Raw genomic sequence first — 23,944 nt, 5'->3', positions numbered from 1 at the left:
TGGTCTGCGTGAAGTTTCACATGATCGCTGTGAGATCCCAAAAGTTCAGGATAAAAAATTGATGCAATTAAAAGACATCCACAATAACACACATAGCTTTAGAAGTCATCAAATTGCTTTATTCAAAAATATATTTTCCAAGTAATTTTTGCACTCAACTTGCATATCAACTTAAAAATAAGTTGATAAGCTAGAAAGAAACAATATCTTTTTAGAATTACTTGAGATTCTTTTTGCTTTCTGTTGTCTGTGGAAGCTACATAAAAGTCACAGACCTTTTAGCAAGCATTTTTAAAGAATATAAGGATAATTAGAACATTGTCAATATTACAAGGATTAAAACTACCCCCTGGAGAAGGAGAATTTAATTGAAAACTCTAATTTCCTTTGAAGTCCAGATGATGCATCTTCAATCATACTTTGGGTATCATTTAATAGCAGTATTAGATTACCCTGTAGAAACAATCATTTTAAAATTTCAATAGAAAAGATTTTGCAGGTAGGCTCATATCCAGTAAATTATTCATGGACAGGCTTCTAAAAGGGAGAAAATGCAGAAAGGATATATATTGGTTTGTTTCTCTCATTAAAGAGAAAAATCATAATGAATTTGTTCGCATCTAACTAGTAACTTCCAGCTTCTCTGAAAAGAACCATGTTTTAAAATGACTGCTCTCCTGAAACAAACATGAATTTTGTCAAGATTCCTTATAAAATAGGAACGTTTATTCATTATTCTTACTTAAAAGTCAGCCACCGCTTTGGATTTGCTAGGAGTATTTTATCAATTTTGTCTTGGGATATGCCTCTAATCAGCATTTTAGGGATTATATTTTTAAGGATATGTGAATATCCATGGCCTCCATATTTCATCAACCTATTCTTAGTATGCACATCATGAGCAATCAGAATTCTGTCTTCATAGCCTTCATCGACCAGCATACGAATCCTGCAAAAGTAAAAAGCATACCTGTCAGTGAAAGGCTCCCACTGCAACAGCACAGAAATGAGCACGATTTACTTTTTTTCCTCATTGCTGGACTGTATAATAACTGAGATACTTATTTTCAGCTACTCAGAAGACATATTCTTTATATGCAATTGAAAATAAAACACATAATTTATTGAATGAAAACCCCCCGAACACCTCTGAAAACATACCACCACATCTCAAAATGGAGAAGGGAAACACTTTGCAGTTGGTACATGACTTTGCATTCCCAGCCCCATTAAGTCCATGGAGGAATTCAAGAGCTTCAGCATCACGAAGCACAGGACATGGGTTTTACATACACGAGTAAGTGATAATTTGCTATATAAACTCCTTCTCAGCAAGCTAATTCTTGCTGCTCTCACAGTGCTAGTCCCATTACATTTGTTAATGACCAGACTCTGTGTGTGACACCTCCTTTGAGAAGCCCAGCTCAATCACACAAATACTTCCATATCTTTAGTTAATTCCCATTTAGCAAACATTCCATATAGACAGTTACCATACAAACACATTTCAAAGATGTTTGTTAAAGGAGAAGATAAAACAGGTGTTGCACAGTGCATCTGCCAGGAAATGAAAGGAGTTAGTACACAGCCCAGCTAAAAAGACTTGGCAAAACAAGTCAGCTTGGAAAAAGAAGTAATCCTGGTCACTGCCCTGCAGCAAGTCCACCGCAGCAAGCCCTTCTGTTCCACTTTTCACCCTGGTAAACTTAATCCTTTGCTCTGCTCATTCTTTAAAATTTATTCAGTGGGTGTCTAAACTCCTGTTTTGCATGACTGTTACGTTTCCCACTAGGCTTCAGTTTAGTTCGGCAGCAGGTTGCAGCATTAAAGTGGCAGAGATGGACAGACCAGACCTAGGAAGTGCTTGTTCCCCATGAAGGCACCAAACTCTATCTTTTGCCAGCACTGTGAAATTCTAATTCTTAACTTCCTGACTGTGCTTTGAACAGCAAGAAAGCAAATACCAGTTTTATAAGGAACTACACCATATCTGAAAGCCCTTACTGTCAGGTTTATTACAACTAGTTATGAGGAGATACATGCATCAGGATCAAATCAATATGGGCAGCAGGAAAAAGGCAAGTAAGATAGAACTTGGTAAATATGAGCATCTTTCAAAAACCTACCATAAGCTGTGCTATTTAGTGCACAGCACTATGTATACTGTAGTATTACAACATCACAAGTATCTTTTCCAGCCTAAAATTCAGACAGACCACAAGCCAACCAGAGAGTAAGAACGATGACACTGGAGTGACTAAGTTCTTTGCTGACCAAACATCTTAGAATCATCTCCCTTCATGTCTGGATGAATTTCACGGGCTGGGAAGCATATGGTCCTTTATATCCCATACTCATTCTTGCTTTTTGCTCGTTATTGTAAGTTTAGTTAGTATTTGCTTCTGACTCAAGGTAAAACTGCCCCTGAAAAAAATCAGTTCTTTTACTTGCATTGACAGTAGGCTGCAGCAAAAATATGAAAGTACACACTTGGCTAAATTGTATTTGAGGAGGTATGGCATGACTACAGGAGTTTACGTTTTGAATAGACAAGACCCAAATATATATTTTCTCTTCAGTATTTTCATCAACATATTAAAATGTCTATTTGACTTCCACTTCTCAGGTGCAGTTTGACAAAAAAAACCCAAACCCTAAGGAGATTGCCACCGTCATCCTATGTCCAGTGTGGCTGCATAAAAAGCCCAGCAAAACCCATTTAATTGCACATCTAACTCAAATGTGCATACTCACACCATACAATGAGAACACTTTTTGTGGTTTCTTCCTATCGGCAGACTGCTGCAAGAGGTACTCAAATGCCAGTGAGCTGAAGGAGAGACATCAATGGCTGAGCAAGTATCATGGATGGAATGAAAACTTTGCCATGGCTGAACAAATGCTTGCTAACCACAGCGTAACCCATTCTTCTGCACACACTCCTCACAGATCTGTGCACACAGTGACCTCCCATGGCACAGGAAACGGGGGGAGGCACAGGGGAGAGGAGCAGTGTTACCCATTCTAAATGTGAAAACGGTGTATTTGGTGCACCAGTTTAAAATACCAACTGCAAGACTCAGAGCCCTGTTAAGACAGAGACAGGATTTCTCCTGTGAAAAGCAGCAGCAAACACTTGGCAGTAAGTGGAATAGTAACCACGACACCTTCTTAAGAAGAGAACAGTCTGAAAACAGAGAAGATTAGTTTTGAGGTTAATATGACAAAGAGGGGGAGGGAAGCTGTGTCTGAAATGTAAGTGAAAGCTGAAAAGTTACTTAATTAGTGATCAGGGATCACAAAATGTTTCTAATCAAGGAACTCTGAAAGGAAAAAAAAAGACACAGGCAGGATGGCAGCCCACCCTCAGAAACCTGCCACTTCACTGCACACGAACATTGTGGACAAACAGCAGATGAGGCTTCCACCTCCAGCGTGGAAGGAGTGAGATGCCCATTCCCAGCTGATCCTACCTTCTCTCTGACAGTTTCTGCAAGGAGTGCATCTCCTTGGCAATACCTTGTGTTAGCACAGCACAACAGATTTGCTGTGCAGCTGAGCTGAGACTGCATGGGCTGACGAGAAGCAGGGAAGAGGTATCCTGCCAGTGGGGCCAATATTTTCACATTGTGAGTGCAAGAAGCATGGGAGTGCTGAGGAGATGGGAATTTCACCTTTCAAAAGAGAGAAAGGGCAAAAGGAGAGGGGAAGGAGAGGTGGTAAAGTGCCTGGAAGAAAAAAAAGTGTGGTTTTCAGGATGTAAGCACAAATGTACCCAAGACAACCAATGGGTTCTGCTGGTTTACTGCACTTGTGAGGAGATGTAACAGGCCCAGATGATGCTTGGCAGCAGCACTAGGTTTCCAATACTGTGTTTCAAACAAAAGCTAAACCTTAACATGAATCCAGTATCTCCAGCCTTTTTTACAGTCTATATAAATGAAGTAAATGATAAAATTCAACCAGATCAGCACAGAATTAGGACAGAGAATGAAGCGAAAAAAGCTCTTGATCTTCTTCTCAAGTAACTTTCCACAACACTATGATTCTACATCTTCCTTTGCAGACAGAAGAAATTACACATGCTGCTCTAATGACGTGCCAGCAGCAGGGGAAAACTGCTATTATTTTAATATGAAAAAAGGCAATTTTGAACAGCAAGCAGAATCACTGTGATGGCCTTAAAACAAGTACCAATAATATTCATTTGTCAATGGCAACGCTATAGCTTAAACTGCATAGAAGCAGATACCTTGTAATTCTGTCATTGTCGCTCGGCATGTCAACCTCAGGACAGAAGTGGTAATGAAGAAATTCTGTACCAAATAGGTCATACTCTAAATAGCACCCAAGGTCAGCAAATTCCAGAAGTTTCTTTTTATCAAATATGGTCCTGAGGAACATATAAAACAAAGTCAGCATTGTAAAGGGAAGAAACAAATCATTATAACAGGAAGAAAAAAGAGGATAGGTATTTTGTGACTTCCTACTTCAAGAAACAAAACCAATAATCTAAGATGTAGTTCATCCTTTTGGAAAACAGGACTCCTATTTGACACATGCAACTTAAGCTCATACACCTTTCACCTCCATCTGGGACTTCATGCATTAAAATAAAATAAACCAAAACAAACCCAATTCTTCCCCCATGTAATAATGAAAACATTTATGATAATCTTTAAGTGGAAACAGGAAAGTTACTTACTTTTGATTATCACTAACCCTCTCAATAGACAACCTAGCAAGGAAGGACATTTAAGGAGGAGGTTAATTCATAGAGACATTTAAGAAAGACAACGGATTAGTTACAGAAGACAGATTTACTTTCTCAAAAAAGTTGCAGGAGACAGCTACATCCAGGGCTCATTTCATCTATCACACACCAGTAATACACAACTTTGTCTTTAGTTTCTATTCTGTACACTGATGTTTCTAGATTGTCATTAGAACAGCAATACATCATTGTCTGCAATGGGATCTGGCCAGAATGCTTTAAGGAAACGTTCTCACCAAAATATATAATGGCACTGTGAGTACCTGGAACTTGGGCTTTGCAGCAGATCTGAAAATTGAAGGAACAAAGAGAAACAATGCTGCTAAAACCTGTCACTCACATGGAAAAGAATGGCAACTGAAGTAAGAGCTCTCTGGAATATATTTTTTTCCTTGGAAACATTTTTGTCAAGAGTATAAGCTATCCAAATGCAAAAAAAAAAAAAACCAAAAACACCAAAAAACAAAACAGAACAAAACCCCTCAAATGATACATTATAATTTTATCTTTATAACCAAAGGACAATTTTTTTCGTCTAGGGAATAAACACATGTCCACAAGAACAGCACAGTTAACCAAAAGGGCAGTTGTTAGGTTTTTTTATTATTGCAGATATTGATGACACAAAGTAATTTTACTCTCTACAATGACATCACAGTCTGTTGCTATGGAAATGGCTGATGTCACAATCTCAATATTATGACTTTACAACAGGGACAAGTAGGAGGAACAGATGGGCTGAGAGAGAAAACCCTTGTTGAAACAAACCTGCAATCAGCGGGAGTCTAAAATTTGCCAACTGTAATTAATAAAAAGCATTATTTTAAAATAAATGTTACAGTTTACAGAGATTGAACATTTATCACCAAATGAGTTTTCAAAGTGCAGAGCAAAAGAATGGGTTATTTTAGATCCAGCCCTGCTCAGTTCACATGAAGATGGTAGCCAAGAGTATTCTTTCCTGTTAGGGTGGTGAGGCACTGGAATGGGTTGCCCAGGGAGGTTGTGAGTGCTCCATCCCTGGCAGTGCTCAAGGCCAGGTTGGATGAAGCCTTGGGTGGGATGGTTTAGTGTGAGGCGTCCCTGCCCATGGCAGGGGGGTTGGAACTAGATGATCTTGAGGTCCTTTCCAACCCTAACTATTCTATGATTCTATTCTATGATCTTAATCATGTGCAGGCGTCAAAACCCACCCAATGATGCATTTCAAAATCAGAGCCAGAAAAATGTCTTTTTAAAACTATTGTTGGTGTTATGCTTTTGGGTGCTCTGACCCAACAAAGAGCAGGAGAGCGTAATTTCATCATCCATTGGATCGCCTTGTAAGCCACATGGATGCAGCAGCAGCAAGAGTTACCAGCTGGAACTGTTAAGTATCTGTGCTAGAATTAGGTGTCTGGGCAACAATGTCCCTGAGCAGCCCTGAATGTGTGGGACAGGAGATGGCATACAGGGAAACATCCTGTATTTTGGACCTCATCCATACAACACCATAGGGACACCCACCAAACCATTACCAAGCATTCATAACAGTTTCTGTGAGTCTTCTAACAAAAGTTAGAAGTGAATGTATGTTGGTATCTACCAAGATACCTTTATAACCTTGGCCCCTAACAAATGGCCAAAGCCAAGACCCAATAGCTTCTGCTTCCCAGCCTTTTATCTACACTACAGTTTCACTATGGACACTTTCTACTTTTTGTTCTAAGATGCTAAACTGAAAAAAAAATTAGTTTTATCATTTGATTATAAATCTACCTGAAAACTACCGTTCTGTCTGTATCAAAGCAGACATGAAATATGGAGCTATGTACAAATTTATCTCACATTTAAGGGACTGTGATGCTCCCACGTGGATTCTTCTCACTGGAGGAGACTTAAAATGTTAAGTGCACATTGCACAGCCAAACTTCACAGTAGTTTAGAGACTATGCTACAGCAAATGCCAACTGAATGTGTGAAAGTAATGATAGAAGGAGTGTAAGAAAATGTCATATTGTGCACCAACGGCTGTTAGTGAAACCACCTCTGTTTTGCCTGTTTTCCTACTTACATTGCCTATTTTCCACCAATAAATCACTGAATTAATATGCATATACATATATATTCATATACAACAGCATACAAAGGTAAAAAACCATAACTGTGTGTTTATGTTGTATCAAAATGGCTACATAAGTACTGACACAGGCAGCTTGCTCAGTCCTCTATTGTAAAAAGATTCAAGTAATCATTTTTTCTTTAAAAAGGAGAGAAAAATATAGCTACAGATACAACAAAATGCAGGTAAATACATAAAGTAAGCTCATATCGGTCATATATAATCAAATATAAATAAAACTTCATCACACTGAATTTTATGCTCCAAAAATTCCCAAGTAAAACATTGATCTCTGTGTGAATACAAAACACCTGTAGCTCGATTTGCAAGCTGTTAGAGCCTGTATCTGTTAGGAATTTGGAGCACAGTTCTCTTGCCTGTATTACACTCACATAGAGGGCAAACAATCCAATTGCTGAGAATCATATGACCACAAACAGTCTCCATTATTCAGCAACTGTCCAAACTAATCAATGCTTGGATATTTTCCAGCTCACCATGAGCAACACAAGGTCACACAAAACAGATTTGGTAATAGAGGCTATGTTTCTAAACTGGAGAGAGAAAAGCACCCTATTTCCTCTCCATGTCTAATATGAGGCCTGGTTTTTGTTCTCAAGGAAACTAAAAGTTAGCTCTCTGGTCAATGCTAAGAACCATCCAAACCCCAACTATTTTCTTTTTAAGCAATATTTCTTCTGTCTGGTAGAAGAATGTTAAAGATCTGTCTTCTGCTTTGATACAGAATCCAGCCAAATCAGGGAGCTCTCCATTAGCTTTTGTGAGATTTTGGTAGGCCTTTAAGAGTGTTCCAGTTTTAAAAAGTGCCAGAAGCCCAGAGCTTCCCACCCAATTTGGTGAAAGGGGATCAATTTCTAATGCTTTTGTACAGGGATATGAATTAATGGAATTCCACTTTTTTTTTTTTTTTTTTTTTTTTTTAAATGTGGCTACAGTTATTCCTAATCTTGCTCCAGGCCTTCAAAGAGAGCATTAAAAATACCAAAATCTTTTTATCAATGTGAATCTCACAGATGATCCTGACTGAAGTGCTGGAAGCTGATGAAGCTCTATATAAGCAGTTATTTTGAAGTCAGTAAATTTGAAGACAATTCTTCATGCCGTGATCCCAGTGCACAACAGAAACCTAGCTAGGACAGTAGAATAGTCTGCTTACCTGTCGAGGTGAGACATGACTGTCTTTGAAGCATCAGCCCCAGCTTCCTGCAGAATGCGGATAAGCTGGAAAGGTGAATCGCTGTGCCTGCCAGGATGGATGATAATGGGGCACCCGAGCTGTGACTGAGCCTGCGCTGTTGCCTGAAGCACTCTGTGTTCACTCTGAGTCAAAGGCCAGGAGCAACCTATTTCTCCCACTACACCACACCTGATGTCAGTCCCATCCGCTCCACTGAGTATCTCATCAACAATAATGCCTGTAAGCTAGAGAAAAGGAAAATGAGATTTTTTGTTATTAATACTATTTGTGTTAAATAGCATCGAATTTGGCCTATGAACACTCTGCTAGTTATACTCCCAAGGTCTTCCTGAACTTACTTAATAACAGTTGGGTGTGTGAAAACACGGTGGTTAAAATCTGATTTCTGTCAATTAATGTTATGCTAGCCATTCACCAAGACCAACATAAACACAGAAGCATATCGATTTAACAGTATCCACTCACACAGTTGTCCAGGTTTGACAAGAAAGCTGGTCTACATGTAATTTGAATACTGATTTAGGCTGACACTAATTTTTCTTAAACCTGTGCCTCACAGTCCTGAAGCAGATTCAGAAACAATTCAATGTAATTTTTTGTGAATAAGGCAACCTTGTCATTCAGATGGAGAAGGGAAAACTCTGCCAGATGCTGAAGACACAAGTTTCAGGCAAATCCTGCTTGTGTGAATGCCAATGTAAACCAGCAAGAGCTGCCCTGACTTACCAGAACTACAAGAACAAAGCTCAGCTGACAGATTTACAGGGTGAAAATCAGCTTGTTTTTAAATATTGATATGCAAACAGGACATCAGAATCTCCTAATAAAAGCAATTTGCTATAAAAACTATAGTTTTTCTTTTCCAGAATAGGCCATGTATCTTAAAGAATACATTCAGAACCAAGAGCACAAAATGGCACTAATGATCACCTAACTCTTTGGCCTTGAATCTTAAGGAAATCATGATTTTCAGGAAGAATAAAGTGAGCAAAGGAAGAAGGAAGGTTTGCAAGCAAATCCAGAAAACTAAATTATCTGTAACTTATCTCTACTCCACACCGTATCTCCACTCCACACCTTATCTCCTCAACAGCCTCATACAACATATCAGTAAATACTCAATTTGCATACAGAAGTCAGCCCCAGGTATTACAGTTTACAGCAGGCTTCTGCCCAATACTTTATCCTGTAATTACACACCTTCTGCTTCATGTCTAACCAGTCTGCCAACCATTTCTGTAGACAGATACAGAATTCACTCCTCTCCTGAAGAGCATCTCTCAAAATCTCAAATTATCTTTGTCTAATCATAAAACATATCATCATGTCAAATTCACTGGCAAATAAGGAACCACCAGTTACTGAGGATCAGTCATTGCATAACCCTTTCTAAATAACTGTCTTCTGGACTAGATTAAATATTGATGACCTGCTGCATACAGAACATCTCTGGGTCTCCAGCAGTCCACATACAAAAGGGAAACCTTTGCCCCAGGAAATCTATTTGTTATCAAAGTTCAAACAATGGAAGAATATTACGGAGAAGTAGTTCTGTTCCACACAGCTTGGGCCAGTGTGGCTGGCAGAGCTGCTCAAGTTACGCCCATTGATTTCTAAAATTACTTTGGCTCATTTGTAAACTGTGACAGATTTTAAAAACATTTTCCCAGCTCTGTTCATCTCATCCACAGCCTCCTGCCCCAGAGAGTTTCCTTCCCTCTTCTCCCTATCATCACATTTTCTTAATAAAAGGTGAATGAATATTTATAATTATAGGAATATCTGGGGACCTCAGTCATTATTAACACATTGTCTTAGGCACCACACAAACAATCTGATGTAGCCTCTGCCCTGAAAAGTCTGGACAAACAGTAGAGAACAGAGATATAACACACAGCCTGAGCAGAACAATGATTTGCAACTGTCCTGTAAATACTGCAATTATTTACACTTTTTATAAAAATCCTGGGTGATCTCATCGGGAAGCAATTAACCAGAAAAAGAGGCAGAAGCAGCAGAAAGGATATGCACCTTCCTTAAAAAATGTAAAAATAATAGTATAATTGGTGCTGTACCAGATACCCACAGATGAAGTACTTTACTTCCGTTTTACTGTTGCATTATAACAAATTTTATCAGAGAAAACAGAGCTTCAGAATTAGAAATGCTGACAAATGATCCCAGCACACACAAATAGTGCTGTTCTAGCTATAACACACAAGCAGTAATGCTGTTCCCAAGATTTTCATGTTAAGAACTTCTAGATTTCATCCATTTTGCTGGAATTCCTCTCCAACTTTGACTTACCCAGGGATAATTCATAGGGGAGAGACTCTGAAGCAATGGTTAAGACTTACCTGCTCCACTGTCATGGCCTGTGTTTGAGAAGAATGAGTAAAACCCACATAAAACCCAGCGCCAGCAATAATATGGACTCCAGTTTCTTCAGCAAGTTTCTTCAAAGTATTCATATCTCGACCAATTCCTGTGGTCGTGTTTTCCACAATCGTCCCACCACCTGCTGCTTTAAAATGCAACAGCTCCTCCTTCACAGCATCTGTTTCCTGATACAGAAGAAGGTTTTCCTTATGGCTGTAGGGATTTTGCTTAATCCAAAACAAGTTCTTCATCTCAATGGGCCCATTAGACAGAGGCTCTTGGCCTGGAGAGGGTGGCAAAAAACTGCTGCTGTAGTTCATGGCCAAGTGTTCATGAGTCAATGTATAGCCAAGTTGGTCTGGCTCCACAGGGCCCAAGACAGTCTGTACTTTCCCGCTCAAGGAAGGCATTTTTCTTCAACAAAAACGAAAAAAATCAGATTCTGAAAGAGTCTGGGAAAGAAGAAGAAAGGAAAGAAGAACATTTCAGAAAGAGCAAACCTTCCTTATACAATTTGTGAATTCCCTCCTCTCTCACACACACGTACCTACAAGCTGTGTGTGTTTGCTGAATTAAATGTTTTGAAACGTTTTCAAATGCTGCTTCCAGTAGAGTGCTCAACGTGAAAAACATTTATTTTACCTAACTATGCTTGTATCAGTACTCTAGCAATGTAAACGTATCACACTCATTGTCAAAGGAAATCGCCATCATTTATTGTGCTATAGTCAGTATCACGATTAGAGAAATGTTTCCCATTTAATTAACAACCATGGTATGCTCATTTAGGATTCTCTGCTCGACATCAGCTATCAAATTTTGCCAGCTTGAGCCACTATGGACATACTCAGCACCAAGGCTGAGTATTCCTTTCTAGTACATTCGGTTTATTCATCTGTGTCCTCCAAGACACACTGTCCCCTGCGCATGCCAAGGAAGCTGTCTGTGTTTGGACACCTCATCTGTCCCTCTGTATGAGGAGTGCGGGGATGGGGACAATCTTCTGCTCCTTCAGCTTCAATGGATCTCAGGTTGTTTTACCAGCTGTACTGTTGAGGTCTGGAACAGCCCCGGACAACTCTCCCAAGGCTAACAATAGTTGCTGAAGATACAGGGTGGTCCCCAACCAGCAGCGAGAAGCCAAAGAGATTTTCCCATCAGCTTCATTGGCCAAATATTTCATCAGTTAAGAACAGACTTTAATCTAACAATTTACATGGCTCAGCCTTTAAGAGACATTCATCTTTAACATGAACAGAACAATGTTCTTAGAATCTGAAATGAGTGATGACAAAGACACACATTGACTCTGCTGTCTGCAGTTGCTTCATGTCAAAGGCATCTGCCCTGTGCCAGCTTGGCTTGACTCACTGAAGGTTAGAATTAGCTGCAGCTCTCACCATTGGGATTTGGGGCGAGGTTTCTCACTGGTGAGTGGGGGCAGTCCTGACTACCCAGTTCTTGTTAGATCTCCCTGATGCTAGTTGCAAAGGCTTGAGGATATATAGTTATAATCCCTAGTCAACCAAAATCATCAGTTATGAAACAAAATACATGTTTAATCATGTCCAGAAGACAGGACTAACTAGAGCATGCATTATTGATTAAAGAGAGAGGTCTTTCCCATTTCTGTCTCCCTTTTAGCGAATAATGTCATAAATATGGTTTTGTTACTGGTGATGCCCTCAGAGGACATTTTCCTTTTAACTGCTAAAGTTAATCTACCAGGATGCCAGAAAACCTGAAATCTGAAGGGCACTGAACTCTACATATCAAAGGGCACAAGAACATCGAGGTCTCTTTGGGGATACTTTGATCTCACAAGCAGCAGTCATTGTCAAGAGTACCAATGTACAAAAGTGACTCAGCCCCTGCAAAAGGCAGTTATCACCTGCCTAGTGATGTCTGGAGTGCTGACAGTTATTTTAATACAGAAACTTGGCCATCCATAAGAAAGAGAAAGGACTGACTGTTTGTCTTGTGTAAAAGCAGATTTAGGAAGAACTGTTCTTTTATGAATTTCCTATCTAGACTAGTGTGTTGACTTGTTTGAGAAGGCAGAAGAATAATTACTCTCAGAACAGACTGCTGGCTGATTAATATAATGATTTATTTTTTGCCAAATAAATTAAGAAGTGCATGATTTCAGAAAATATTATTCTTGAGCAAATAATCAAAAGCAAAATACCTGTCTTAGTCAGAATCTGCTGCTAGCTGCAATTCAATTAAGTTGTTCAACCCAGTCATTAATTCCATCCTTGAACAAAGCTGGTGCTCTATAGAGCAACCCACTATTTTGGAGAAAGTTCAATGATCTGAGTCATTCCTAGATGCACAGCAAGGAGGCTAACATAAGTCTATGATAATTGCATTACATTTGCTTCCCCCCATCCTTTTTTTTTTTTAAATATTAAATATCTATATGCTGGTATTCAGTAAAACCCTGACAGCATGAAGAGTGATAACTACTCTCTGCATTGCAGACACGCTTTTCTTTCCCCATGTTCATTGGCAATTTTCAAATCCATTCAGGAATTTCAAATGCATTTCAAATCCAAGTTAGGAAAATAAACCTATAGAAGTATTTTGTTATATAATCAAATACGTAAGTACTGAAGTTCTGTTAGTAAAACTTCACAAAAATTGATTGCAGTCTGTTTCTTTAACAAATTTCGCCTTCAGTTTTTTCATTATTTAATAGTGCAGTCACTAAAAAATAGAATGTGAATTTTTGCCCACTTTTAGGTTACTACTTTAATGAAAAGCTGACTTGTAACATTCGTTCCCACTCATTCCTTTCCACCACAGTTAATTTAGATTACCCTCAATTAGTCCGGCTTGCCCACTCCAAAGACCTATAGCTGCAGGTGTGAGATCATCTTACAGCCTGAGGTGCTATAAATCTACTGATTTACAGCAGCAGCAGAAGATCTGAAATTATTAGTTCCAGCAAAAGGTTTCTCTTATAGCAGACATCAATCCATTCATTTTTAGACTCTAGAGTTCAGATTATAGCATACACACAGAGTTTACACAACCAGTGTCTACTACTGAACCTTTTGATTGAGGCCAAGGATTTTTATAAATACAAGCAGCATCACAAAAACAGAAACTGACACTAACAGCATTTAAAGTAGGCCTAATTTTATCTGCATGAAAAACATGATTAATATTAATGTCTGCACTTGCTTACTAACACAGTTTTAGAAACCCACAGCTTTTAATAAAAATATGAAAAATAAAGACAGCCAACAACCTGTGACTGGATCATTTTTAAAACCACCGCCTTGATATCATTCCTACTGTCATTTACATAGACAGAATGCCTGATTAAATGCTATAATGATGTATTATTCCTAATAATATTCACCTGACAGAAACAGAATTTAATTAGTGTCTTTAAAACAAATTCTAGGTGCAAGCAACTTCTAAATGGAGCAAGGACTGCTTAATTTAAGCATGTATATGTTAGTACAGGAATCAATGTGTGCTTTACTAATGACTGGCAGGCCATGTTTTACACAGAACTTTCTTCTGAGGAAGTTCCTTCTTTCATACATCATGGACTGAATTCAAATCACCTCCTTCAGCCATCTAAAATGAGGTATGCCTTCTACAGAAGAGCATTTTCACAGCCAAGATGGAAAGATATATCCATAGGTAACTCATCCAGCCTATTTTGCATGTTTGTAATAGGACACGAAAAGTCACTTTCTGTAGTATCAGCCTCCTTCCAAGGACTATGGAGGGAGCCAAGAAACCATCCTGGACAAGAAAAGCATATTTTAGATGGTTTATGTAAGATATGTGAATTATATTTCCTGAATCCTTGTCCAGTCTGAGGGAAGGGGAAAGGTCTTGATTCCTATGACAGAAGATAAATAGGTAGCTCTTACCTGGCAATAACAGGTATTTTGGTTTAGGAAATCACTAATTTATGCTGTGGTGTTGCGATGGTGCTCCTGAACAGATCAAGGCTTCCATGCTCCAGGTACCATATAAACAGAGAAATAAATGGCATTTCCTGAAAATTACATATTTCAATAAAAATAAAATTATAATTGCTTTAAGATATAACCAAAACTTGTATTATTTCGTAACAGCCTTGAAAATATACCTCAACATTTCTGTAACAAACTCCTGACAAATCTTTACAACTAATCAAATGGTGCATAAAATAGAACTCTCACCATGAGCCAGCCATTAAATACTGGTAAAGTAAATGTTTTTCCTAGGGGTACTGTTAAGAGAAAAGAGACATGCTGCTAAAAAGGTCCTGGTACTGCATTCCTGACTCTGGTAAAAACTCCACGGAGTTCAATAGACGTTTTGCCTGAATACTGATGACAAGACTTGTGTTCCTGCTTTCCCCATCTGAAACCTGTGTTTCAGTCATTGTGTCATTTTAATGGTACTGTAATGGGAAGTCTCTTTAGGTTTGCATTAGTTGCTTCCCACAGTAATCTCATATTGCTGAAACACTATAATCGCATAAACACAGTTTCCACATGCTAATGCTGCACTTGTTTTGATTCAGTAAGCACATTTTAATGGTATTAGCATAGATTCTCCCTAGGCTTACATGGGAATCATTTGATTGCCATTACATTACAAAGTGAGATTACAGTGATGCTAAATCCAGATTGCTGTGACAAAAAATTTACCAAAAAAAATAAAAAGCAAAAAGAATAGCTCAATAGGTATTTATTATAGTCAGAAAAAGTTAAACACAGCTGCCATTTAGGAACAATTTAGCCTTGGCTGCATGAAGAGCACAGTAAGTGGGTCTTTCCTTTATAACCATGCAGTCCCAGAATATGTGACATAGCACACATTTGCTATATACTTACAGATGGAGGAAATGCTCAAAGAGCATCCAGTTCTATTCTGAGCTACCTCTACAGAGCATGGAAAGCCCCGAATTAGAAACACATGACACATCTGTAGTAAATTACCATTAGTTAGTCTATGCCGTGTTATCTCACCATTCCCCACATGCAAACATTGTATGATGAGGAGACTTAGCAAGACAAAGGACAAGGAGAAGCAGAAAGTGTGTCAGGAAGAATTTAAAAAAGGAACTTCCTTCTCTCTTCTTCCATGCTTCTGCCAACCCTGAGGAGGTTTACAGGGTGAAAGGAACTCTGCTGCCAGCACAGTTCTTCCTCTACCCCACCAGACAAGCAAGCTGTCTAACTTCTCTGACAGATGTGTGCCAGATCTACCTTACCTTGTAAAAAATGCATCCACAAGTGCCAATTACAGGACAAACATGCCTGAAAACCAGCTTTCTCATACGCTGTTTTTTTTTTTCTCAGGCATAGTGTCAGGAAAGTGCAGCTACAAGGACTGTGGAGCAGAGTTCACCACAGCTGTCAGGGTTAGAGCAGCAGTAGGACTGAACTTGCATCTGCTCCAGGGCAGGTACAGGCTTACCTGTCATTTAGCCCAGCAATTCCCTGTGTGTCAATGTCCAACACTGGTGTTCACCAGCCTACAACACTATTCACAAGCACTCTCACAGCACCGCTAGTTGTCTGGGTTACATGAGGTAACAGCACATCTCCTATTGCTTCTGGATTATTTTGCCCAAGAAACAGAATTTGGAAACAGTGTATAAGTACTATGAAAAAATGCAGGTTTCTGGGCAAAATACTGTCTCTTCTGCAGAAAGGGCAGATATGCTTCTCTGAAGGTGATGCAGATTATTCTCATTACAGTCATCATCGATCTTCCCTGTCTTCAGAATTGACAGTGGTTGGAAGTGACACTGCTCGTTTTCCTCTCCCAAACTGGAGCTACGAGATTATCATGATTTGCTGAACTTGAAGGTAACTCAGAAGACTAAGCCAAGAAAAATAATCTGATCTATTCAGGAGTGTTTTGTTTTGTTTTCCATTTTTCACTTCCTTCATACTCTGTTAATCACAAAAACCCAAAGCAAAATGAGTATCATGACAGCTTTTCACAGTATGACCCCTTGCCTAGGGCAGAAGTGTACTAAGGGGAGAAAGGCATCCTAGTACTTCCATGAGCACCAACATGGAGGCAATGCTTTGTATCCTAAGGATCTATGTCACACAATAGATCTTTCATGCTTTGACTAAAGCTCCTCTCAGAGAGGAGGGTAATACTTCCAGTGCTTCTCTCCTTCTAAATCTCCTCCCTAACCCCATACAAGCATCTGCTGCATATGCTGCAGCTCTTCACTTGATGGGGCACCTGCAGTTTTCCATCTTTGGGTGGCTGCATTTTCATGCAGCAAGTAAGGACCTTACCATTTCAGATACATGTAATCTCTCAATTGCCAACAGAACTTGGCCAACAGATTCAAAACCAAGAGAACTCTTGGGGGAAATATTTTAAAAGTATCATCTCTCTGTACGATACCACATTTTTTCCTGAAACACGTTGTTCTGGAGACATTCAGAGTAGTGGGTTAATGCTGTGGCCTTCAACAACCTTCCTCTGGTCCCCAAACCATTCAGAAACATGTATTTCCTCCAGAAACCAAGCTAAAAGAAATGCTAAATATTGGTTTTCACCACATTTTCTATATATGCTTTCAGCAACCAAAAAACCCTTATACTACAGAAGTGAAAAGGGATACCGAAAGCAAAACTTTACATAAAGTCACAATACATGCTATGAAAAAAACTGGGAGAGCTTTAGCTGAGCCTCATACAATCCTACAATGATAAAGGGAAGTCCCAGCAAAATATGCATGTACACATACCACAGCAGTTACGTTGCTTGAGTGACACTGGCAATGTTCCACAACCTAAAAGCAAAGTCATTTAAATTTTAAGAGAAATTTAAACACTTCTACACATACATCAAAGGCCAATATACTGACTCCCTGCCTTCAGAACCTCTGAAAAGCACCCTCGGGGGTGAGGATCTTGGCCAGCAAGAAGCAAAGCTTTTAAATGTTCACCTGAAAGGATAAATGAAAATGCTCACCGTGTATTCCCTCTGTCGCTCAGCTAGTGGCAGACAGATAGACCTTCCAGCTTTGTGAGGTTTGGGGGTCACATTCTTGCTGTAGCTAGGCTTTGAGCCAGACAATACATAAAACAGATTTCTTCCTTAAAACAGTGACACCAGAACAAAGTGTGGCCTCTCAAATCGATTTCACAGAATGGCTATACCTTTGGGGTCAAAGCAAGTACATACAATCTACACATGAGCATGTATGCACACATACATTTGCCCAAAAGCAGAAGTTAAACCACTTAGCATGTAATACAGTGCATAGGTTTGGGTTTTTTTTTTTTTTTTCAATTTGGTTAAAGATCAGCTGTTGTGAACAGAATAGTTAGACTTTTATTTTAGCTTATTTCTGTGTAAATAACAGTCTCAAAATCTAGCCTTTTCCCAGCAAAGTCACACTGAAGTTCTCTTCCTCAGAAAGATCTGAGACCAACACCCCCATAGGTGTTTTTTCATTAACATCTCCTTTACAAGAACTTCAGGGGATTTTACATTTTGGGCAGCTTCCAAAATTACTCCAGATAAAAGGTCAGATAAAAATTCTCCCCTAGGTCCAACATTACATTAATTATATTTTACATGCACACATAGTGTTTTTAGGCAAAAAAATCAGAACTGAAGTCATTATGCTATATGCAAATATAGGCTGAGTCCTGCATGTTGATACATTTGTATTCTTAAGCCTAAAGAGAATCGTATTTGCTTCTCACAGGTTCTAGGCTACAAGCCTTGCTAGGACAAGAAGATACAGGAAAAAAAAGTCTGCACAGTGGAAAACAGCATGGAGATGGGGTCTAGTGCCTCATTCAAGATCGCAGACTGCAGCAACTGGAATATGCACAGACTTCCAGAAAACCACTTTACTAGTGAGTGATGGGCTTAGATGCACAGAACTAAATTCAGTTCCTCACTACTGCAAATTGCATCCCCAAACTTGCAACCAATCTGAAGATCCAGTAGAAAAAAAATCATGTTGAGAAAAACCTCCCACTTTCCATTGTGACTGTGCCCTATTGCTGTCTCAGGAAGTGGAAGCCATATGCCCTTCTCAAGGTCAAGACAGGGCAAAGACAACGATGGGATAAAACGAGTTTTCTTTTGCACTTTGAGGTATGAGGTGAGATCCTGAAAGAGCAGGAAAAGAGAGAGTACCTCAGTAGGTAATATACCACTCGTTTGGTCCTCCCTCCTCCACAGAAGTTACTTCAGGAAAAAACCACCCTGTGGTTTTAGCTCTGTGCAAAACTAAGGTTTTAGAATAGCAATCCTTCACGCTCCTGAGATCTGACTGAAAAACTGTGATATACTTAAAGCTGTCATATAAGAGATGGTGGTGGTGGTCTTCCTACTTCCTCCTTATCGAAGCAGTTAAATACTTGTGAAACATATCAAAGCCACTGCTAGGATAAAATGCCTTTCTTGGATTATTACACACACATATATTACTATCAGACTAAAGACATGGCCACTGCTTAGAAAATTCTGAGGAAGCTTTTCAATTCATGACCAAAAAATGATGTTAAAGCAGGAAACCTACCCTACCAGTTTTGAGAAAAAGATGAAATTTCTTTTTAGAACTAGGGGGATGGGACACTCCCTTTCCCTTCCAATTCAGCTGGTAATGCAATGACTTGCATATTCTCCAGAAATACAGAAGACCTAAGTTAAAAACTGCTCTTTATCAAACCAGTGACTTGAACCTTAGGTTTCCACAGCCTAGATGGATTTCTAATCCTCCCCTACCAGGCAGGTGGCCAGTCTCTTGCAAATAGAAGTCTCCTTCCTCTGTTTTCATAGAACATTAAACCTCAGCTTCAGCTTATTAAAAAAAAGAACTGTGTTCAGTATTTCAAGTTTTGAAATATGCAAAAAATATTTTAGATCGATATCCAGTGAAATAAGAGATAAAATCCACAGAATGTTCAGAGAAATCACCCTTTAATAAACACAGAACCCATTGGTGCCATATGCTTCACTATATACTGATTATTCTGTGTGATGGCTCCTTAACCACAGACGGAAGTAGTGACACTTGTTCCTGCTCCACCATGCATTAATTTAATAAGTGAGCACTGGTCACCTATATGAAATGTAATTAAGCATCTGAATGCCATTGTTGCCACCTTTGATTATAACTACAAAAATGAATGTGATGATAGTGACATGATGGCAAATATTATGTCTGTTACATTCCAAAACGTGAGAGGCATTCATAATAATAAGTGACACTTCTGTAGTCTTTCATATAACAAACCCAAAGTACCTGACAAAATGATACAAAACTACCTATTAGAAGCATCGCTTCACCCTTCACTGAAACATAGCCCCCAGTAGAAAGAAGGCAACAACCTTTAAAGACTACAGAACATATTACAACAGAGGACGATGAATAATGTATCCAGTATAAAGCACAAAGGAATTCCAGACAAGCAAAACACAATTTTCCAAAAGCAAGTGACCTCCGGCTAAAAATGTGTTTCATTCCAGAGTTATCACACGACTGTAGCATAAAGAAGACACCATCCTTAAGAAGACACACAAAAAAGAATTGTACCTGCAAGTTTCTTAGAGATCATATACTAATGTATGTACTTGCTAGGCCAAAAGATGCTTTTCTAAATTCCTCACCAACAGGACTTGGATGCTTCAACTTGGGACCAAGCTCTGTACAGCACAAGACCTGCTGCGGAGGGGTTGCCAAAGCACACCTGGCAGAGGGGACCTGAACCTCCTTCACTCAGAACCAGCACTCATCTCTGCAGCTCACCAAACCAGTGCGAGGGGAAGAGAAAATAGAGCATCTGCCGCACTGTGTCTTGTAAAGGGCGGCATCCCTCAGGCCAGGTAGAAAATGCCTGGTGTATGGAGCCCAACGAGGCTCACAGGCAAGTCTGGAGCTATGCTGTTGGGCCCTGTCAAGCTTAAGCAACTCCGGAAGCATCTTGCAGAGGTCTGCGGGTGCTTCCAGATGGAGAGACAGCTGAAGGCAGGCTTTGACAGTCCCAGTTTTGGATTGAGGCATTTGTTTCTTCACGGAGCCACCTTCAGGGGCTGACGGGAGAAGACTACCAAGAGGACGTAGCTCCAGTATTTAATTTGTTATGACTGCACAGATATTAAATACCAGCACTAATAACAGCAGAACAGCTGCACTCGCACAGTGAGGCCCGCCCGAGCTAGCGGCTTACTTTGCTGGTAACAGCCACCAGATCCTGTGAAACGCAAGCCTAGAACGGAAGAGGCGCTCACCACCGCGGGTGGCCCTGCAGGAGCCCTGCCTGACCCAGCGCCACTCTCGTGGCCGAGGTCCCTCCCTCGTCCGCTCAGGCCAGGGCCCCCTCCGCCGAGGGTGCACTCGGTAGGGCCGTGCGCCGCAGTGCCCGCGGCTGCCGGCCCCGCGCTCCCGGCCCCGCAGCGCCGGCCCGCCCGCCTCAGCCACAGCGCCCGACGCGGCCCCAGCTCCGCAGGAAGGGGACTCGCGGCCGTCGCCGCGGTCGCTGCTCGCTACCCTGCCCGCCTCAGGCCCCCCTCCCTGGGCCGGCAGCCGAAGGAAGGGGCGGAAGCAGCTCTCGCTCCGCAGCTCCAGCGGAGTTGCTAGGCCCGGGCGCTTGTCAGTCCGAGGGCATTAAGGGCAACGCTGGGACGGGGTCTGGGCAGCAGGAGAGCGCGGAGCGGCTCGGCACGCTTAGGAGACGCACCCCGGGGTCCCGCCGCACCGGTCGCTCACCCCACGGCAGGCCCCTCCGCCGGCAGCACGTCAGCCCCGCGCACGGCTCTCGGCTGGCGGCTCGCCGCCTCCCCGCGGCGCGGGGCGGCACTCCCCGCCTCGGCCCGGCGCCGGCGATGGGGGCGGGCGGTGGACTGGAGGGAGCGGGCTGGGCGCGAAGGGGGCGGGACACGGGGCGCCGCAGGCCGGGGGAGCGGGAGCGGGGGGGAGCCGTGCCCCGCTGGATCCCTGCGGCGACCGGCGCAGGTGTGGGCCCTGCCGCTGGGCTCCTGCCTCGCCACCCGCGGGTCGTGCGCCGCAGAAGCTCGTTCCGCCTTAGAGTAAGGTCCAGCAGTGCTCTGTGCCGGCGCTGGCTCCACGTACAAACGGGAGCCGGTGGATGCGTGCATCCTGCCTGTCCTTGCTCGTACCCCTGTTTACACAGCAGGGAGGAGGCTTGGATCTACTGAGTCATTTCGGGGGGTTGGGAGATCGTGCTGAATGGGCTTGCAAGAGGCAATATTTTCTAGTTTGCCCTTGCAATGCAAATAGCAGGGAAGGTTGAAGAGGCGCTTCCCAATGTCCACAAACAGGATGACATTGACAGTGATTCCAGATAAAAACAGGTGCAAAATATGAAATGAAAACAGAGCGCACACCAAGTTTTTACACTTTCCGCTAAGGATCTCGAAAGTGTCTTTATTTCCCTAAGGTTCGCGGTATCCTGTGTCGTACTCTTCCATTTTATAGAAGGGTAAACAGATGCTGGCAACATGACTAACAAAGACACAAAGGATGGTGAACTCCTCCAGCCCTTGCGCACAGCCAAAGCTGCAGCAAAGCCACCCTCTGCGCTGAGCCCAGGAAGGAACCTCAGGCTTTTGTGGGAGAAGTACTTGCTGTTCTCATTGCTGGCCATTCTGCTCTGATTCCTGCCCTGTTTCCTTTTGTCTGAGGCTGAGGCCAGCAATGGCCCTGCATCCCGCTATACAGAGCCCCAGCCTGTACTCAGCACTGCAGCGTGGTGCCTGCAAATGAATTCTGGTGTGTCAGCCTCTAATACAGCTGTTCATTGCCTATGGGAGCTGGATCGTGGCTTTTATTCAGATCCTAGATAATCCAGTGATGCAGAATGTGAGTGGGCAAAACTGGGAATGAAAGCCAATGCATGCTGGTGCTCAGGCCTTTTACCATCTATCTTACAGTGAAGGAAGAACAAAAGTGGAGGTAGTGGATGAAAAATGAGGAGGGTGCAGTAGTAAACAACTTTAGAGGGGTAGGAGGTAAGGGAAAGTTGTGCTTTTATAAAAGTGACGAAGAAGTGGAATTTGGCTTTAAAAAAAATAAAGAAAGAAAAGGAGCATTGTGAGAAAACCTATAGCGTAGAGTCTACAGTGACTTGTCATATTGGTGTGGGGAGGGCTCAGCCTTTAGGATCTCAACCCAAATGGAAACTACTGCCCAGTAAAGGGAAAGTAAAAGGTGAAGCAAGTGAAATGGTTGGGATCTTTTGAATTAGCAGCCAGTCACTCCACATATGCAGCAGTGATTAATACAGATAGATGTCTAGAGCGAAGGTGCTGGGATGGTTCTAGTTGTCAGCGTCACTTGTTTTTATTTGCTTCTCATATGAAGTCAAGTGAGTATGGGTCCTGTAAAGATTAAGTGGAGATATGAAAGACTGTCATTTATAATGCCTTGAATTTCAACATGATCCTATTGCTGGGCCATCAGTGCAGGAGAAATTATGTATGAGAGCTATGTTAAAAATAGTCATGCAATGCTTTATGGAACATTATTTATCACTGGCCATATCAAACCTGTTTTGAAGATTTGCGATGAATTTTGCATAAGGCCTGCACTTCTACATTTCTTTTGTGTTTTGAAATAAAAGCAATATTAAAACTTGGGTATGTACAAAGTAAAACCATATTCAATCTGCATTTTTACATACGCAGAATGAGCTTCTCTTTAAAGCAATCTTCAGTATGGCCAAATCAAAGTAAGGTGCTATATTTTTATTTTTTATGTCCTTGATTTCAACCTGCTACAAAACTGAGGCTTGTAAACATAAAGTAATGAGGCTGTCTTGTTCAGACCGAATGTGTAGTGAACAGTGAAAACAAGCCAGCAGCTGGCACAGTCTATACATATCACACTGTATTCACAATTTAGGTGATATACAACCTTTTGTAATCTATCTGGCATTTGTATCCCCTTTCCCAAGTCTGAAAACCAGGCTGTGGGCTTCCTAGAAATACTGAATTGGTTACCACATTAAATGGCTTATGAAATTGGAGGAAACAAAGGCTGCAAAAAACCTCAGCTATGTTGCCATACAAATGGCAGTGGCAACTATCAGTAATGTCACAAACTAGAATATCCATATTATATGGTTCAGAAACAAGGAAAAGCAGTTTACTATTTGCACTAAAGAAAAGCTTGGTATCAGTGGCTTTTGTAAAAGCTACAGTCTGATCAGGGCTAAATAATACCCATACTTTTGTCCTCCTCTGTCATGCAGTGAGCAAAAGGGATTGATTCTTTACCCATTGAAGACGCTTTTGTATACTTTGTCCATTATTTAACAGTAAACACAAAATAAGGAACATATCCTTGCAGCTTCAGTAACATCTCTTTCCAAGAGAAAAGAGCAGACCTGTGGGTGCAACACCCTGATGCAAGGGAGTGCTCTTCAGGGTGACCTAGGGGGAAGTGCCATAGAGGGGCTGTACCAAGAAGGTGCACAGAGGTCCTAAACCCAGGTGGGAT

The 23,944-nt window shown here is 41.1% G+C and overlaps 1 protein-coding gene across 8 annotated transcripts; it reads right to left on the bottom strand.

Moving 5' to 3' along the window:
- Positions 1 to 97: 97 nt before the first annotated feature.
- On the bottom strand, positions 98 to 21,324 carry PTER (phosphotriesterase related). 8 transcript variants are annotated; one of them, XM_065666486.1, is made up of 8 exons: positions 21,194 to 21,324; positions 17,437 to 17,624; positions 14,370 to 14,497; positions 10,452 to 10,925; positions 8,053 to 8,318; positions 4,706 to 4,738; positions 4,253 to 4,393; positions 98 to 949 (listed from the first exon to the last, which is right to left on the bottom strand). In XM_065666486.1, exons 4-8 carry the CDS (start codon positions 10,881 to 10,883, stop codon positions 739 to 741), a joined length of 1,083 nt encoding a protein of 360 aa, XP_065522558.1. In that variant the 5' UTR covers positions 10,884 to 10,925; positions 14,370 to 14,497; positions 17,437 to 17,624; positions 21,194 to 21,324; the 3' UTR covers positions 98 to 738. The 8 variants fall into 8 exon arrangements, with proteins under 8 accessions (XP_065522558.1, XP_065522557.1, XP_065522555.1 ...); XM_065666485.1 differs by lacking the exon at positions 17,437 to 17,624 and having other exon boundaries at positions 21,165 to 21,324; XM_065666483.1 differs by lacking the exon at positions 17,437 to 17,624.
- Positions 21,325 to 23,944: the final 2,620 nt, after the last annotated feature.

This window comes from Lathamus discolor, chromosome 2, assembly GCF_037157495.1.
Source record: "Lathamus discolor isolate bLatDis1 chromosome 2, bLatDis1.hap1, whole genome shotgun sequence".
Taxonomy (NCBI): Eukaryota; Metazoa; Chordata; class Aves; order Psittaciformes; family Psittacidae; genus Lathamus; species Lathamus discolor.
This window is presented reverse-complemented; position numbering and strand designations above follow the sequence as displayed.